The sequence below is a fragment of the Gossypium arboreum genome, chromosome 12 (assembly GCF_025698485.1).
Source record: "Gossypium arboreum isolate Shixiya-1 chromosome 12, ASM2569848v2, whole genome shotgun sequence".
NCBI lineage: Eukaryota > Viridiplantae > Streptophyta > Magnoliopsida > Malvales > Malvaceae > Gossypium > Gossypium arboreum.
This window is the reverse complement of record NC_069081.1, coordinates 8,726,629-8,745,392: the sequence shown is the minus strand read 5'-3', so window position 1 is coordinate 8,745,392 and position 18,764 is coordinate 8,726,629. Positions and strand designations below refer to the sequence as shown.

The window sequence follows — 18,764 nt, the reverse complement described above, 5'->3', positions numbered from 1 at the left end:
ATTTTTATTTAATTATTATTGATTTCATAGTTAAATCTATTGAAATGAAAATTGATAATATTTGATTGAAATTTTTTGAAAAATAATTAAGAAAAAACTCATAGTTTCCATTAAAATAATTAAAAGAAAGGTTAAAATATGCATATAATTATTGTAATTTTTAAAATTAAGAATTTAGTTTCCATATTTATATATTTAAGAATTTAGTCTCTCTACTTTTCATATTTTAAAATTCAGGTCTAACTGTTAATATTGTTAATTTTTTTGTTAAATTCAAGTTAATTGTAAAGTCATTTTTTAATTACATGGTTATCAAGTGAGTAATTTTTTTATTTCAAAATGTCATAGCAACAAATTTGACCAAACAAATTAAATGTATTAATAGTTAGACCAAAATTTTGAAATTTGGAAAATAGAGGGACTAAATTCCTAAAAATACAAGTACAGGGACTGAATTTTTAATGTTTGAAAAGTTCAAGGACTATAGGCATATTTTAACCTAAAAGAGGATATCCATAAATTGATGCTTGTAATACCCACAACTTGCAACACCAAAGCCACGCTTAAAAAACCTAAAAAAGGAGGGTTAGTAAATCTGGATTCAAACCGGAACCCGAACCGATAAAGAACCCCACATCACACCCACTCCACTCTACAAAAACCCTAGTGCCCCCTCTTCTTTTATATTTATCGCCCTCTTATTCCCGCAGCCTCTCCTGCTCGCTGCGATTTCGCCTGCAAGGTTCCTTCTCTCTTTTTTCTCCTTCATTCATAGGAACCAAGCTCTCCTCGTTGTAGATTTTTCCTGTTTCCTTTTATTTTATTCTGTTTTTTTCATTTTCCAGATCTCAATTTTCAAATTGTAGCGCCCTTTTATATCAAGCAATGGCTCTGGTAAGGCTTATATGTGTGAATATAGACTAGTTTCGTTTCTTGTGGTAGTATAACTGTTGAAAGAATTGACACCAAATGATTAGGTGGGCGTTATTTCAGATAGAATTCGAAAGTGAAATTTGTAAGTAGTTTTTTACATTGCGAAGGAAGTGGCAGATCGAATATGTTTTATATAGTTACTCTCTAAATCAATGTAATAGTTTATGCATTTGTAGATACTAATAGTAACGATAAAAAAATATTTTGATTTTAACTATATCACCTTCGATTCAATTGGGATCCGTTGACCAGAAGAAAGATAGATGGCGAGGTGTTACGTCAATTAGGTTAATTGTGTATGGTAAATGGAAGTGCTAAGTACCGTCTAGTAGTTTAGAATGTAAAGTGACTGGTCTTTAAGAGAATTTATGGGGCGGAAAGGATCAATTTCAGGATTTTGCTGGATTAGTTGTAGGGAGTGACTGGTGTTTGACATTCAACTCAACTTCTTAATCAACCGGTTCTTCTAATCAATGTGGTGTGTTGATTTACATGCAGGTCTTGCATGCAGGAAAAACAAACAAAAATGCCTTTAAGGCACTCATTGCTGCAGAATATAGTGGTGTGCAGGTCAAAATGGTTGAGAATTTTGAGATGGGTGTGTCAAATAAGACTCCTGAGTTCATCAAGATGAACCCTTTGGGGAAGGTGACCTTGTAACTCCTATTAATAGATCTAAACTAGTGATTTTTTTTATACATGTTATGTAACCTTTCTTCTAGGTCAGTTCACTGAAGATATTTATAACTCTTCTAGGTTCCTGTGTTGGAAACACCTGAGGGTCCTGTATTTGAGAGCAATGCCATTGCTCGTTATGGTGAGAAAATCTGCTGACTCCATATCCTAAATTTTCTTCCTCTAATGTTTGTTTACTTATTGGTATACTTTTCTATGCAGTTGCTCGCTTAAAGGTTAACAACCCTATATGTGGTTCTACATTGATTGATTATGTAAGATTTTTATAGTACAATGGTCTTGTTTTCTTCTGTCATCAGTTAAGTTTATTTTAAACCTTGGAAGTAATTGTTTGTATGTCTTACTTTGGCTTTCTTAGGGTCATATCGAGCAATGGATTGATTTTGCAGCCATGGAAATTGATGCTAATATTGCAAAATGGTTCTATCCAAGACTTGGTTACGGTGTTTACCTTCCTCCAGTAAGTTGTACTGTCTTTCCTCGCAGATTCTTTTGTCATTTTAATTGGGCTTGATTTGCTGGGGCCATACTTAGTCTTTGTTTCTTTCTAATTATAAGACAATAGGTCCCCTGTTAAAATTGGAATAAGGCAACTTAGTCATCGAAATACAAAATATTGAGGGAATGGTGAAGGGAAAATTGGCATTGATTACCTGTCTATGATTCTTGTTTTATTTATTTTAGAGAGGATTAGTTAGACAACATTTAGTACATGCTTAATGTGGTAGTGTTTTCCCATGCATAGTTTCTGGAAATGAAACTCAAGCACTATTAAGTAATTTTGGTAGAAGGAAATGCCCACTGAATTGATAATCAAGTAGGCATGGGTTTTCTCCTTATTATTTTTTAAGAGATTAGGCTGTTTTCTCCCCATTCTGATGTATTTATTAGTCTATATTAAGAGTTAAATTTTATTTTTGTAATTCAGTAGTAGCTCATATTACTTCAATGGTATGATTTTGCCCATCTATTTCATTTTAATCTCTTATTTGTATTTTGCATGTAGGCTGAGGAAGCTGCTATTGCTGCATTGAAGAGAGCCCTTGGCGCTTTGAACACTCATCTTGCTTCCAACACATTTCTTGTTGGACATTTTGTCACCCTTGCTGACATTATCATGACATGTAACCTCTACTTGGGTTTCTCCCAGATCATGACCAAGAGTTTTACCTCGGAGTTCCCTCATGTTGAGAGGTACTTTTGGACCTTGGTTAATCAGCCAAAAATCAAGAAGATTCTTGGTGAAGTGAAGCAGGCAGTCTCTCTACCACCTGTTCCTTCAAAGAAGCCTGCTGCCCAGCCAAAAGAAACTAAACCAAAGGCTGAACCAAAGAAAGAAGCCAAAAAGGAGGTTGAGAAACAGGCAGCAAAGGCAGAGGCCGCTGAGGAGGAGGAGGCACCAAAGCCCAAACCAAAGAATCCTCTTGATTTGCTGCCTCCAAGTAAGATGGTACTGGATGACTGGAAAAGGCTTTACTCTAACACAAAGACCAATTTCCGAGAGGTTGCAATTAAAGGTATTCCCGTTGTTTTCACAGTAGCACTCCCTTTTAAAAGCAATGTTTGGACTTGTGATATCTGATACTTGATTCGTGTCAGGATTCTGGGACATGTATGATCCCGAGGGATACTCACTGTGGTTTTGTGACTACAAGTACAATGAGGAGAATACGGTTTCATTTGTCACAATGAACAAGGTTGGAGGATTCCTGCAGAGAATGGATTTGGCCCGCAAGTATGCATTTGGGAAGATGTTGGTGATCGGTGCTAACCCCCCATTCAAGGTGAAAGGACTATGGCTTTTCCGTGGGCAAGAGATTCCTCAATTTGTGATTGACGAGTGCTATGACATGGAACTCTACGAGTGGAAGAAGGTTGACCTCTCAGATGCAGCCCAGAAGGAACGGGTGAATCAGATGATTGAAGACTGCGAGCCATTTGAGGGAGAGCCTCTCTTGGATGCCAAGTGCTTTAAGTGATAATATGTCTTGGTTTTATGTTGCTTGCTACTGTTCTGCCTGTCAGGGTTTTCTATACGGTCAGTTTTTTCAGGTTCGGACTTATTTTTCTTTTCTCCCCTTTTTGAGTCTGGTTCAGCCAACATAACAATTAAGTTTTAAGTTCTCAGATGTTGATTATGGAACGTGTTATTTATGTTATTAAGGAGGTATGGTTTTTGTTTTTTATATTACAAATTATAAGATTTCATCAACTTGCATCGCATATTTCATTAGTCCTCTCTCAAGTAGGCAGCCATGAATTCCAGAAATTTCTTTAGACCATAACTATTTGCTGAATTGATGGAAGATATTTAAAACCAGTTTCGAGTACTAGATAGAGAGAATAATTACTATTAAGGTATTGCCATTAGGCTTGGATACTGTAACAAGACTAAAACGCATACAAATTTACTCTAAAATAAGTTTATGCTGAGGTGGAAAACCATTAAAATATATCACAATTATGTATTTATGAAGCTACTTGTAAACTTTTCTGCATGATTTAATTAGTGATGACTATTCATAAAGTTGAATTACGTGCTGAAGTTGTTCTTTATGGATGATCACAAAAGTATTTGGAGACCACAACCACAAAAATGTCGAGGATATATTGAAAGACAATTTAAATCTTGGGATAAAATTTTAGCTAGTACTCAAATTATTATTAATGAAATTCACTAGTGTTAACAGAGTGCGCGAACACATTGTGGCTTAATTAAAGGCTTTTGAAGTTGAGATATTTGACTATTTCCTTGTGCACTCTAAATTTGAGTTTACTTTTGCTACAATATGAATATTTATAAATCTCCTATAATACAAGGAAAAATTATCAATTAATGAAGGTGGTCAAAGGGAAAAGGTAATCAGAAAAAGAAAAAAAAAAGGACAAGCCGAGCAAAAGGGAAATGGCAAAGTAACTCAAATGAACTACCAAAATGACTGTTGTCGAGTGTTGGTTATTGGGGAATATTTATTAATTAAATACGAATTTGGAAAAGACATTAATAAATCAAATTAAAATAGTTTGATGATCCATTTTTCGCTGTGCTAGGAATAATTCGATTTCTCAATCAAGCCGTTTCGAAAATTTATTATTAATCGAGAAGTTAATGAGGTAGATATGAAATATTGTCGAGAATTATTAATGGATTAAATTGATAAATTAATAATTGATGCATAAGATCTAAATGTGAACTTGCAAGGTTTGGAGGATTGGATGAAAAATTAATCAAATGCCTTAAAATGACAAATAAACCATCATTTATTTACTTAGTGGAGAAGCATGGCAAAAGCCATAGATTTCCGCTCAATTTGTCATGCTTAAATCCCAACTTTGGATGATTATTATTAAAGGTTAATAAATTGATTAATTAGGTATATATATGCTTAGTGGGTGAGAGAATAAGCTTATTACATGGTCATCCTCATCCATTCTCCATCGCTTAAGAACAAAGAAGAAAAAGAAAATTTTCATGGAGCTTTCATGGTGCCGTTAGTTGCTCTTCAAGAAATTGATAAGTTTCCTTTGAATTTTGGTTTAATTGATAGCATAAAATAATAGATAAGCATGAGCCCATTCATTTCGATGTTAAAATTGATGAGAAAAATCCTTAGATAATCATAGATGAATGCTTGGAACTTAAAGAGATAAAGCTTGATCATGATAGTTCAATGCTTTTGTTGGGATGAACTTAGAAGAGTGTAAGTAAGTTAGAAAAGAAGGTAGATTAGAAATTGGTATGAAGGATGTTCATACCAACATTGTTGAGTACTTAAGAAGCCTTAGAGATAATGATGAGAACTTTGGAGTTTAAACATGTTTTTGGATCATTTGAGGTCTTAAAATTATAATTTTAAAGTTGGAACAAAAAAATTGAATAGGAAAATTGGGAGTTATATCAATTTTGGATATAAAAGTCTATGCGTCAAAGGTTAAGCATTCTTGAATTTTCAACAAGTAAAATGGCCACTATATGGCTATCAAGTGTTGAATTCAATTAATCCAATGCTTGTAAGACTAACCAAAGGAGATTCAAATTATTAATTCAATGCTTGTATGTGTTGTATGTGTTTTGAGTAGAATAAGGCTAACCAAATGAAGCTTAAGTTAAGGAAATGAAAATTTAAATTGATGATCATTAAATGATCTTTCATTCATTTTAGCCATATCTTAATAGGTAAGTTCACTTGAACTTACAATATTTGCTTATTATGTGTTTTTAGTACAATGTTTATAAGTGTTAAATAGCTCAACAACATTTAATTTGATGCATAATGAATATAACATGCTAAGATCAAGAATGGATGATTAATTAACAAGTATATTAATAGAACCTTAATGGATTATACTAGTTAATATGTTTATAGACTAAACCATGTTGTGAAAAGAATTAAATATGAAACAAGGTGTTAAATATGGTAATTGACTATGTCAAGTTAAGATTTAGTATGATTATGAGATTAGTAACCATGTTAATGTGAATGAACAAACATGTAAATTCATGTGGTATGAAAACCTCAGTTGAAGATTTTAACTCTTGTGATTAAAGTGTGGCATTATGGAAATATGACAATACATGTGAAAAATTGCTTTAATGGTACTTGATGTGAATTCTTTAATATGTTAATGATATCTCATGTAAACTTGGTAGAAAGGTTAGGATACGATTGGCATGTCAATTAGGGTTATATGTGTATGTCGCCTTTGAGCCTATTTGTTATATGTTGCCTTCGTGCCTTACACCTAAGTACTTTTGTTGTGGTGTGAGGTTCAGAGGTATATGGTTTGTTTTCTGAAGACCTAGTTCTATCTTACCCTTGGTAAAACATTTGTTGTAGACCATTAGACTTTCAATACCTCTTCGGAGGCCTACATGATATGATATGTGATAGTCTTCGAGCTTAGCACTTCGATGCTCATACAGTTTTTGGTTTTCTTATAGTACTTGGGTCCTATTTTACTAAGATTACATGGGCTACAAAATTGATATCAGACAAGAAATGGTTAAATAAAATAATTAAGGTTGAAAAAGGTATGAACTTGATTATCTTAACTTGTGAATTGTAATTGAAAGGTTGTAATAAATTGGAAATAGGTGCACATGTGATCAATAGAATATAATGAACACTTATTGGACATGTTATAATTTGCTTGTATGGTATTAATGAACATGGTTACCTATACATTTGCCTTATCTTATGCTAAGTAACTAACATGAGAATATGAAGCTTGTTGAGCAATGAATTTGTAGGTCCACCTAGCAAGGTAAGTATAATACTTGCCCATTGAACTTACTAAACATTTATGTGCTTATGTCATAGGCCGCGGATCAGAGCCCGTGATGAATGTGCAAAGATTGTTCCATGGAGGTCAAATGATGAAATGGGGCTCATTCGACGCATTTGAATTGGCTCAATTTGTGGAGCATGTGGAGAAGCCCGTCTCCTTGAAGCCTTGGTGGTCCAGTGAAGCATTTATGGAAAATTTGGGCTATATTGGCAAATAAGGAAACCAATCTTAGAAGATATGTAACGTGATAAGACTTGATTTTGTAATCTTAAAAGATTGATTCAATCCTTTAAGAATCTCAATTGTAGATAGGATTTACTCTCAAAACCTGTCTTTGGCGATTGCTTCCCTCAAATTCCATTCTTCATACACTATATATATCATGCCTTACTCAAAAATTAACTCTTTTTCCATTGAGGTATTCGATACATCACGCACGCCTTTCATTCGAGCATTTATAAGTATTTTTTCATTTCCTTTCCAAGATCAACTTAACCAACACACTATTACTGTAACATACTTAGTTCTAAGCCATCACTTCACCATGATTCAAGTATGACCATGTGCATAGATGACAGATACCTTCTTCAAACGTACAACTTCAAATCCTTATTCTGAATACACTTTCCATACTAATTCCTCATTTCTCTATATCTCTTCAATTCAATACTTTTAATCGATTGATAGTCTTATGTGATACTTCACCGTATAATTAATAGATAACTTATACCTTGCTGCTTGTGTTCTGAATACATTTGAAAGCCAAATTGAATACGACAATTAGCTTAATTCAAAAATTACCACAAGGGTCATCTTTTAAACATTTCCCACTAAGAGCTTTATTAAGACATGCCACAAGGGTAGCCCATTCGAATTTCGCTATGAATGGTGCTCTTTCATAATCCACCACAAAGGCTATTATTTTCATAATTCGCCACATAGGTGTTCCTTTTACATTACACTACAAAGGCTTACCATAGAGGCTATTCCTTCAGAGTTTGACATGAAGGCTTCCTTTTCAGAGTTAGCCACAAAGGCTTTCTTTTTAAAGTTATCTACAAAGGCTTCATTTCCTGACGTGTTTACATATGGATTTTCTTAAACTCACATTGCGTGAGGTTTTCCTATCATCATCCTGGGATACGCAGATAACCCCATTGGGTAATTACCATCCTTTAGTTCCTTTTGGAAGGCATGGAGTTTTCTTTTCAGAATTTGTACTTAAAGTCCTAACAGACTCCTTTAGACAATACCGCAAAGGCAGACACGTACTCTACATGCACTGACATGATCCAAATTCACCATTTGAATAACAACTTACTCTTAACAAACCATTCCTCATAGCATACATCAAAGACACACACATATATATTCATGACATTCAGATGCAACCATACCTCATATCGCCTTACTAGAACTATCATATTCATACCAGATATGCATTCTATTCTTAATAAACATTGACACAGTCATATATATCCTTTAATAGTCACTCCTAAGTCACATACACAACATACTGTAACTTACAAGATCACACATCACCTTCCAACCAATTTCTTACAGCTTTTCTAGTATGAATAATACACACAAAAGTCAGTTTAGAGACTCATCTGATTCTCACCTATCGCAAAGCAATCAATAGGAACCATTGATATAGAACATAAAAGCACATCAAAATCTATTCATATACCTTTTTACTAACATTTTTAACATTAGAAGTCCCCAAACAAAGCCTCATATCTTTATCAAAGATTATGATCTATTTCAGGTACTAAAGGAACATCTGAAATTACTTTTGTACCTGATAACTTATTGATCAGTACATCTACTTTGCTTTTGGCTTGTATGAGTTCGCCATTTCTAACCCTCACTTTTGAAATGCAACTTTTATTAATCTTTTTGAAGATGCTTCATTTGAGGTCATATGTTGGTGCATCCATTGTCGATTAGCCAACCTTTTGTGATTTTGTTTTTAGGTGCAAAATAAGAGGTTACGAACACTTGCTCCTCCTAAGCATGATTTCTCTTAGTTGCTTAAGCCTGGATATTCTAATGTGGTTGTGCCTGTTGGGTTTTCACACTTTATTATTGCAAACCTTCTCTACGTGTCCAAACTGCTTGCAAGCTCTGCATTGTATGTCTGGTCTGAACCAACAAAACTTCTCACAATGAGTAATCCTTTTATAGCGAGAGCATTATGGATATTTCTTCTTTACACCTACTCTCCTCGACCTCTCTGTCTTTTTTACCAGATTTTCTTTCTTTTATTGTTAGAGGAGCTCGAGCCTTCCTTATTTCTTGCTTGAAAAGCTCCCTCAACATGCTTCTTCTACCTTGCAACTCTCCTTTGTTCTTGAGCATACAAGGAATTTATTAGTTATGATAGAGAGATTGTTGATAGGTCTCTCGAATCTTCAAGAGAGGATATTTTTCACTCATGCCTCTTAGAAAGTGTAATGATCACCTTCTCAACTTCTCTGCTATCAGGAAACTAATCTCCAAGAAATCTTATGTTGTTTATACCATGCATGATTTTGTTAGAATACTGTTTAATAGTTTCAGACTCCTTCATCTTTAGGTTCTCAAAATCTGTCCTCAAGTTGATAATTTGTTGCTGTCTTGTTTTGTCTGTACCTTAAAACTCTTCCTTCAACTTATCCCAAGCTTGTTTTGGAGTCTCATAGGCCATAATTTTGGTGAAAATCACATCAGAAACACCATTATGAAGACACGAAATTACCTTGAATTTCTTAGCATGATCATCATTATGCTGCCTAATCTATGTTAATGTCGAATTGGCTCTTAATGATGGTGGCTCTACATCTGCACTCACAACCTCCCATAAGTTAAAAAATTTTAAGTAGGTCTTCATCTTGACTACCAAAATATGGTAGTTTTCACCATTAAAAACTAGTGGTGCATGAGGTATAAAACTAGTTGAAGACATTTTTACAAAACAACAAAGAAACATAGGTTTTTGATAAATCAAATGCCCTTAAAAATGACTGGCTCTAGGTACCAATTGTTGGTTTTTGATACAAAGGAAAAAGAAAACAAAGCAAAGATTAGCAATCAAATGTATAGCTTTAAATAGAAAAGTATTAACTACAACTTGACAAGTTGGTAAGTCTAAATACATGGTACCTACTCATTAGTTGATTTTTGTTTAATCAACACTGTTTACATTAACCTATCAAAATAAAGATAAATAAAATAATCTTGCAACTTTATAGAACAAGTTGAAAACTTGTTAGCTTGTAACAAAAGCTTCAAGGCAGTTGGTGGTTAGATTGTCCGCCATTATGCCTTACACTTGGACTGTTCGCCACATTTTTTGCCAAAGTCTTTTTGCTTGATAATCCGCCAACTGAAAGTGCACAATTCTAGCATTTAGCCTGTTCATCAGACATGCGAGTTGTTGCATGAATGGCTATCTTACAACAGATTATAGTTCTTTCTATAGGTGGGTGGAAGCATGCTACATTAACAGGATATGACATCACCAATTACAAAATACTTGGTTCAACTTTTATTAACTAAAATTTTGGGTCTAAAGGAAAAATTATCATAGGTGTAATGACCCGAACTTTATGGTTATCGGAGAAGTGTATTTTCGGGTCTCTATTTCTGAAAAATGGACTCGTAAATATTTATTAAAAATATTTATGAGGTTAAGTAAGTGGTCAATTAAAGTTTAATGAAGTGAATTAGCTTAAATTAAGGATAATTAGGAAATAGGATTAAATTGAATGAAGTGTGAAAATTTAATTGTAGATTAAAAGAAAATAAAAAGGATCAAAATGGAAATTAAGCCAATATACTATAGATGAGGCGGCAAACTTAGATAAAATCTAAGATTTTTATTGGATTCTAATATGTTTAAGGTTTTAAATTAACTATATTAACTATTATTAAATAAATAAAAGAAAGACAAGTGTATGGTAAAAATAAAATACATGTGTAATAAATATTGTACATACATTAGTAACACATGTTAATTGTTGATAATGGCATGTACCTAGATCATTAAGTTAATGTTTGTAAATGGTAATGAAAGATATAACGATGTTGAATTATGTATGAAACATGTAAATTTTGGTAACTAAACCTAAGAAAATTAATTAGGTTTGTATGATAATGTTTAATTGATATAAATTGTGGTACCACCGAGGGCATATTGGATGTATGTTTTATTGCTAAAATTGGATAGTATATATATAAAAAAAATATTTGTATTGGTTGTAGATTGAAATTTTGCAGGGTTGGCTAGTAAAGTGTGAAAGGCTCATTATTGAGTCCACACGGCCTGACACACGGGCGTGTGTCAAGGCCGTGTTTTAAATTCAATGTTGCACACGGGCTAAGGGCACGGACGTGTCCTAAGCCACACAGGCGTGTTATATTAGCCACACAGGTGTGTGGTACTGTTCAAAAGAAGAAAATTTAAAATTGCACGAAAAATGTTCTAAGCTCCCAATCGAGCCTCGATTTGTTTTATTTATACTTAATAAGTACTGTGGGTCCATTAAAGCTATGATTAGATATATAGTATTGCATTTATTTTTGTTTTATATGCAAACGTATTGTAATGATCGGTAATGCTCTATAATATTGTTCCGGGAACGGGACGGGGTTAGGGGAAGTTACATTTAGTGGTATCAGAGCTACTTAGGTTTAGTCGATTCTAGGACTAAATAGAGTTTAGAAAAGAGTCTAAAAGTACATGCCATTTCTATGTTAAACTTGAGTCGGGATCGGATGCTGATATAATTGCTTGGTTTTGTTTTATAGTTGAAAATGTTAGATGAACATATCGATGGTATTGATTATGAAATGTATACTGGAGATGAATAATCTCGTGAATTAGATGAAAACTATGTTGGAATGCCAGTACCCCCATGGCATAGTGGAAAATATATATATATATTCCGGCGATCCAAACCATGGATCCATGTGCGAGGAACGAATCGGGGTGAGAAAGGTTTCAAAATTACCAAAATTTCAATCTGAGTAGACAGTGAAACCTCAGAAATGAGAATACTATTTTGCTTTTGAATCCAAGCCACAATCTTTATGATCTCGACCTCTACATAATCCACCCAGTTGACAATGAACGAAAGAAATCCCCAAAACTATTTTCAGAGATATTTTGCTTGACGGCTGCTAGACCTAGTAACAAAGCTTCGGGTTTGTATATATATTCACTTTTTAGGGTTTTTCTCCCTTTCAATATATAACTCCTTTTATAATTGGTATGTATATAACAAATTCTTAATTTGTTAAATTTTAATCTGAACATAATAATCATAATTAAAATAAATAAATATAATAATATTTTAACCGAAAATTATTATTACATAATTATAATAAAGATTTTGGTAAACTATATTTATTTAAATTTATATATGAACCAAATTCATATATTAATAGAATTATGTTCTCCTTATGTGTATAACATCCTTGTACATATAATATGTTCGATATTTGATTGCCTAATTAAATTAATTCTATAATTAATTTAATTCATGTGACAACCAAACACAATACCAACTATGTTTTATTCCGTTCATTTCAACCATAGGGTGTGACCCTATAGGTTCTTGTAACGTTAGCAGTAATACTAGAACGATTCTAATGTTACAAACAATGAGTGGCATCTAGCAATGCATCATTGCTACCTAAGTTACAAGAAGTCATGATTCGACATAACCTTTTGTGATTAACCTTTCATGCATTAATCCTTAAGTCCTTTATCTCTGGAATGGACACAAGTCATGGAATAGTCACACTTGCATAATCCATCCCATGTTTCTTGATACCTTGAGTAGACTATGATACACAAATAAGTATGACATCTCATATGAACTTATTTGAGCATGGCCATGCATTTCTAGTCTCACTCAATCAAGTGGCCTAAGATATTACTCCCATTATGTAAGAGGGACTTATCCTATATTGATCAACCAAATTCCTCTACATAGATTGTGGTATATCCAACATTAGCCTTTATAAAACAACCAGTTATAGTGTACGTTTGACTATATCAAAATATACAGCTCACGATGTTGGGATAATGATTATCTCAAGTCTGAGGATCATATACATATTAATCACTATGAGTAATGTTGTGACAATTACATAATAATCCAAGAAACATACTCATAGCGGGTTAGTCCAATATGTTGTTCTTTAACACACATATTCATGCTTTGATTCTAACACTCCATATCAATGACAACTCTTTATCATCAATCAACTACATGTTAGTCTTAATGCATTATTGTTGTCCTAGTCAACAATAATACTTGACTAAGGACCTTTTAAGAATAATCATATTATTCTCAGGACATTACTATAAAACAGTTTATTTATACATACATAAAAGAAACTGAAATAATAATGGCAACGCCTTATATTAATAAACATGGTAAATCAAGTATGTTATTACAACCATCTCATGATTGATCTTTGGCCATACTTTTACAATCTCCCACTAGCACTAAGACCAATCACTCATATATCTAATACCAAGTGACTTAGTGTGACGATCATGCTTCTGCTGTGTTAGAGGCTTGGTCAGGGGATCAATAATGTTGTCATTTGTAGGTACTCTACATATCTCTATATCCCCTCGATCGATAATCTCTCAAATAATATGGTAGCGCATAAGTATATGTTTGGATCGCTAGTGAGATCTGGGTTCTTTAGCTTGTGCAATGGCTCCATTGTTATCACATCGGAGTTCTATAGCATCTGATATTGCTAGGCACAACCACTAGTCCAGTGATGAAATTCTTGATCTAAACCGCTTCTTTTGTTGCCTCACTGGCTGCAATATACTCGGCCTCTGTTGTAGAATCGGCTTCTATACTTTGCTATGAACTCTTCCAGCTCACTGCACCACCATTAAGGCAAAACACAAAACCTGATTGAGATCGAGAATTATCCTTGTCGATTTGGAAGCTGGCATCGGTGTAACCTTTTACACTTAACTCTTCCTCACCTCCATATATTAGGAATGTATCCTTTGTTCTTCTCAAGTACTTAAGAATATTCTTGACTGTGGTCCAGTGACCTTCACCGGGATCTACTTGGTACCTGCTCGTCATACTTAAGGCATATGAGACATCTGGACGGGTACATAACATGGCATACATGATAGATCCAATAGCAGAAGCATATGGAATTTTACTCATGCGTTCTCTCTCTTGTAGAGTTGAAGGACACATTTCCTTCGAGAGTGAAATACCATGCCTCATAGGTAGGAATCCTCTCTTAGATTCTTCAATGTTGAACCTTTTCTATACTTTATCTATGTATGTACTTTGGCTTAGACCTAGTAATCGTCTTGATCTATCTCTATAGATCTTGAATCCTAATATGTAAGTGGTTTTGCCCAAGTCCTTCATAGAAAAACAACTTCCTAACCAAGTCTTAATAGACTGCAAGGTAGGTATGTCATTTCCCATGATAAGTATGTCATCCACATACAGTACCAAGAATGTGATAGTGCTCCCACTAACTTTCTTGTAAATACATGGCTCATCTTCATTTTTGATAAAACCAAACTCTTTGATTGCATCGTTAAAACGAAGATTCCAAATTCGAGAAGCTTACTTTAATCCATAAATGGATCTTTGTAGCTTACATATCTTTTTAGCATCCTTTGGATTGACAAAACCTTCAGGCTGTGTCATGTACACATCCTCTTCAAGTTTCCCGTTAAGGAAAGCTGTTTTGACGTCCATCTGCTAGATTTCATAATCATGAAATACAGCTATGGCGAGCAAGATCCTGATGGATGTAAACATAGCTACAGGAGAAAAGGTTTCATCATAGTCAACACCATGAATTTGGCGAAAACCTTTAGCGACTAATCGCCCCTTGTATGTTTGTACATTACCATCCATGTCGGTTTTTTTTTTGAAAACCCATTTGCACCCTATGGGTTTAACCCCTTCGAGTGGGTCAATCATACTCCATACTTGGTTTTCATACATGGATTCCATCTCAGATCTCATGGCTTCAAGCCATTTCTCAGAGTCTGGGCTCGTCACCGCTTCTTGATAAGTTCTAGGCTCATATTGATCGATAAGAAGAACGTCACCATGTGTTGTAATGAGAAATCCATATCTCTCAGGTGTATGGCGTTCTCTTAAAGATCTGCGGTGGTGATTGTGTTTCTACAGCAGTTACTTGTTCCTTAATTTCTTGTAGAATTTACTGTTGTTCTATCTCTGGTTCAGTGTTATCTTGTGATTCTCGAATTTTTTCAAGTTCAATCTTTCTCCTACTCCCTTTTCTAGAAACAAATTCTCTCTCTAAGAAGACACTAGTTCGAGCAACAAACATCTTGTTCTCAGTGGGATTAAAGAAATAATATCCTTTGGTTTCTTTCGGATACCTCACAAAAATACACCTTTTAGATTTGGGTTCAAGCTTAGTAGACGTCTAACATTTAACATAAGCTTAGCAACCCCAAATTTTCATAAAAGACATATTGGGATGTTTCCTAGTCCACATCTCATTTGGCGTCTTTTGAATTGATTTAGATGGAACACGATTTAGTGTGAAAGCAACTGTTTCAAGTACATGTCCCCAAAAGGAAGTCGGTAGATCAGCATGACTCATCATGGATCGAACCATGTCTAACAGAGTTCGATTTCTTCTCTCAGAAACTCCATTCCATTGAGGAGTACCAGGAGGATTAAGTTGTGAGACAATCCCACATTCCTTCAAAAGATCATCAAACTCTAAGCTCAAATACTCTCCACCTCGATCAGATCGAAGTGCCTTGATAGTTTTGCCTAGTTGATTTTGTACTTCATTTTTGAACTCCTTGAACTTTTCAAGGGCCTCAGACTTATGGCGCATGAGATAAACATGCCCATATCTACTGAAATCATCAGTGAAAGTAATAAAGTAATGAAATCCACCTCTGGCCAGTGTATTTATTGGTCCACATACATCAGAATGTATTAAGCCCAATAAATCACTAGCTCGTTCACTTTTACCAGTAAAAGGAGATTTAGTCATTTTTCCCAATAAGCAAGATTCACATACTTCAAATTGTTGAAAAACAAATGCATCCTAGAGACCATCCTTATGGAGTTTGAATATGCGTTTCTCACTTATGTGGCCCAAACGACAATGCCAAAGATAAGTTTGATTTGAGTCATTTATTTTAGATCTTTTAGTATTTATGTTGTAAATGGGATTTATTTGATCTAAAATATAGAGGTCATTAATCAATTGTGCCGAACAATAGAAAACATTATTGAGATAAAATGAACAACAATTATTATTAATAATTATCTCAAAACCAATTTTGTCTAAACGAGAAATTGAAATAATGTTTTTAGTTAAAATGGGCACAAAATAACAATCCTCTAAACATAAATCAAGTCCACTAGGAAAAGATAAAGTATATGTTCCCACAGCTATTGCAGCAACTCTTGCTCCATTTCCAACTCCCAGGTCCACATCTCCTCTAGCCAAAGTCCTATTCCTTTGTAGTCCCTGTACAGAAGTACAAATATGAGAACCACAACCAGTATCTAATACCCAAGAAGTAGTAATTGATAAATTAATATCAATAACATAAATACCTAAAGCAGACGTTCCGCTTGCCTTGGCCTTCTTGATTTCCTCAAGATAGAGAGGGCAGTTCCGCTTCCAATGTCCAGTCACACCACAATGAAAATAGTTTCCTTCCTTAGACACCCCACTTTTAGGTTTCAGTGCAACCTTTCCTTTTCCAGGATTGGGCCTACCTTTGCCCTTGGGCTTTGCCTGAACTTTGGCCTTTCCTTTGCCCTTGTTGTTACGGACCATCAGTATGGGCTTGGGTTCAACCTTTTTCATGTTGCCTTCAGCAGTTCACAACTTACTGAGTAGCTGCGGCAGAGTCTTGTCAATTTCATTCATATTGAAATTGAGGACAAACTAGTTGTAGCTATCCGGCAACGATTGCAGAATAACATCAGTTGCCAACTTTTGGCTCAATGGAAACCCAAGCTTAGATAGGCTTTCAATATAACCAATCATCTTAAGGACATGAGGTCTTACTGGGCTTCCTTCATCCAGCTTACATTGGAAAAGGGCCTTAGAGATATCGAACCTCTCTTGCCGTGCTTGCCCCTGATAAAGTTCTTTCAGGTGCTCGATCATATCATAAGCAACTATGTCCTCATGTTGATTCCGAAGCTCAAGATTCATAGTAGCAAGCATAATACATCCAACATCTACCATATCATCGAGATGTTTCTTGTAAGCATCTCTATCAGCCCTCGAGGCATTAGCGGGTGGTTCATTAGGAAGTGGTTGTTCAATGACATATAATTTCCGTTCTTGTTTGAGGACAATCCTCAAGTTACGGTACTAGTCAAGAAAGTTCAAACCATTCAATTTGTCCTTCTTAAGAACCGATCGCAATGAGAGTGTATTAGTGTTTGCAGCCATAATATATCTACAACAATAAAATATGCGTGTGAATAAATTTACCAAGTTTATATCAATCATTAAAAGGACTTTATTATATGATGTTCCTGCTATTTTATTTCAAAATTAATAACCCTCGTATATTAATTTCAGAAAGACTTTCTTGAAAGTATTTCTAGTGGGTTAAGGATCCATATTTCACCTCCTCTTAAGTCAGCTTTGGCTTTACTCTCAAGATTATGGTTATTTAGGTAAGCAACACTTGCTAATTACATCATATGTAACTCCTACAATTTGATGAACAACTCTTGTTCTAATCATCTTATGATTTATCCAAATTACTTGCTTCTAGGTTTCTAATCCTATTAGAGTAACCTAGTTAAGTCATTAACCAATTTTTAAATAGCGAATATCACTTGTTTAGTCTTCGCGTTTAACCAAGATAAATACTAGTACTTCACTTTGGCAGAACCTACATAGTATTGATCGAGGCCTTAATGAGGGAAAAATTTGGAAGGCCATGTTGACTTAATATTTAAATAGAAGGATTTTATTAAAGTTGTTGTATCTCACCAATTATGGTCTACTTCAGTCCATTTAATATTTTAATTGATCTCATCAATTAATGGGGTTTATTATTACCAAATTTGTATGCTTTGGACATCTATAGCATCTCATACATGAATAGATAAAGCAATAAATAAATGCATTATAGCCCATAAACTATGGTGGTTCAACCCAAGCCAATGGGAGAACCAAAAGGAAACCTAAAGGTGTAAGCCGTTTCACAAGCTGTCAGTCCACATTAGTTGGCTCATCTTCCTTCTCGTCTAGTCCATAGCAGCTTTTGCAAATTACAATATTCAGAAACTCATTTTACATACGAGGGAGTAAGGTGAGAAGAGAAATAGAAGAGAATAGTAGTAAGGCACGACCGCAGGTCGTATTTATAAAATTACAACATTTTATCAAATGGGTCATCCGGCTATAACTATGCATTTCAAACACCGTGTATTTCAAAAATAGCGTACATCATTCAACGTTCTGCTAAATGAATTATAAAATATCCTTTCAACCTTTTATGGCCCATCAAGTTTTATTTATTACAAAACATACTGAAAGATGATGGGAACCGCATACCCCAGTCAAATGAAAGCTCACGATTTGATAACTTTTATCAACAGAATCGTGTTTTCAGGATTTGAATCCTTGAGGTTTCATATCGGAACAACCCTTGTTCCACTAGCCAGTTAACTCTTACTGGAAACTGTAAATACCACCGTCGCATCATTACAGATTTTTAAAGTTAACAGTAATAACATGAAACTGAATAGGCCAAAACACCATGATTAACATTTAATCAATTATCGAAAGGAACAGTAATCAATTTATGCTTAGACGATATA

General features: G+C 34.4%; 1 protein-coding gene across 1 annotated transcript; it reads left to right on the top strand.

The window, feature by feature from the left end:
* The first annotated feature begins 550 nt into the window (after nt 1–550).
* LOC108479418 (elongation factor 1-gamma-like) lies at nt 551–3,824 on the top strand. The gene is made up of 8 exons (XM_017782000.2): nt 551–742; nt 846–894; nt 1,432–1,581; nt 1,690–1,750; nt 1,831–1,883; nt 1,988–2,089; nt 2,636–3,146; nt 3,229–3,824. The coding sequence occupies exons 2-8, from the start codon at nt 886–888 to the stop codon at nt 3,606–3,608; spliced, it is 1,266 nt and encodes a 421-aa protein (XP_017637489.1). The 5' UTR covers nt 551–742; nt 846–885; the 3' UTR covers nt 3,609–3,824.
* The last annotated feature ends 14,940 nt before the right edge of the window (nt 3,825–18,764 follow it).

What these genes read in the sequence shown, in the direction of transcription:
- LOC108479418 (XM_017782000.2), top strand. An exon ending in AGATGAACCCTTTGGGGAAG is followed by an intron (nt 1,582 to 1,689) that starts GTGACCTTGTAA and finishes TAACTCTTCTAG; the next exon opens with GTTCCTGTGTTGGAAACACC. An exon ending in CAATGCCATTGCTCGTTATG is followed by an intron (nt 1,751 to 1,830) that starts GTGAGAAAATCT and finishes TTTTCTATGCAG; the next exon opens with TTGCTCGCTTAAAGGTTAAC.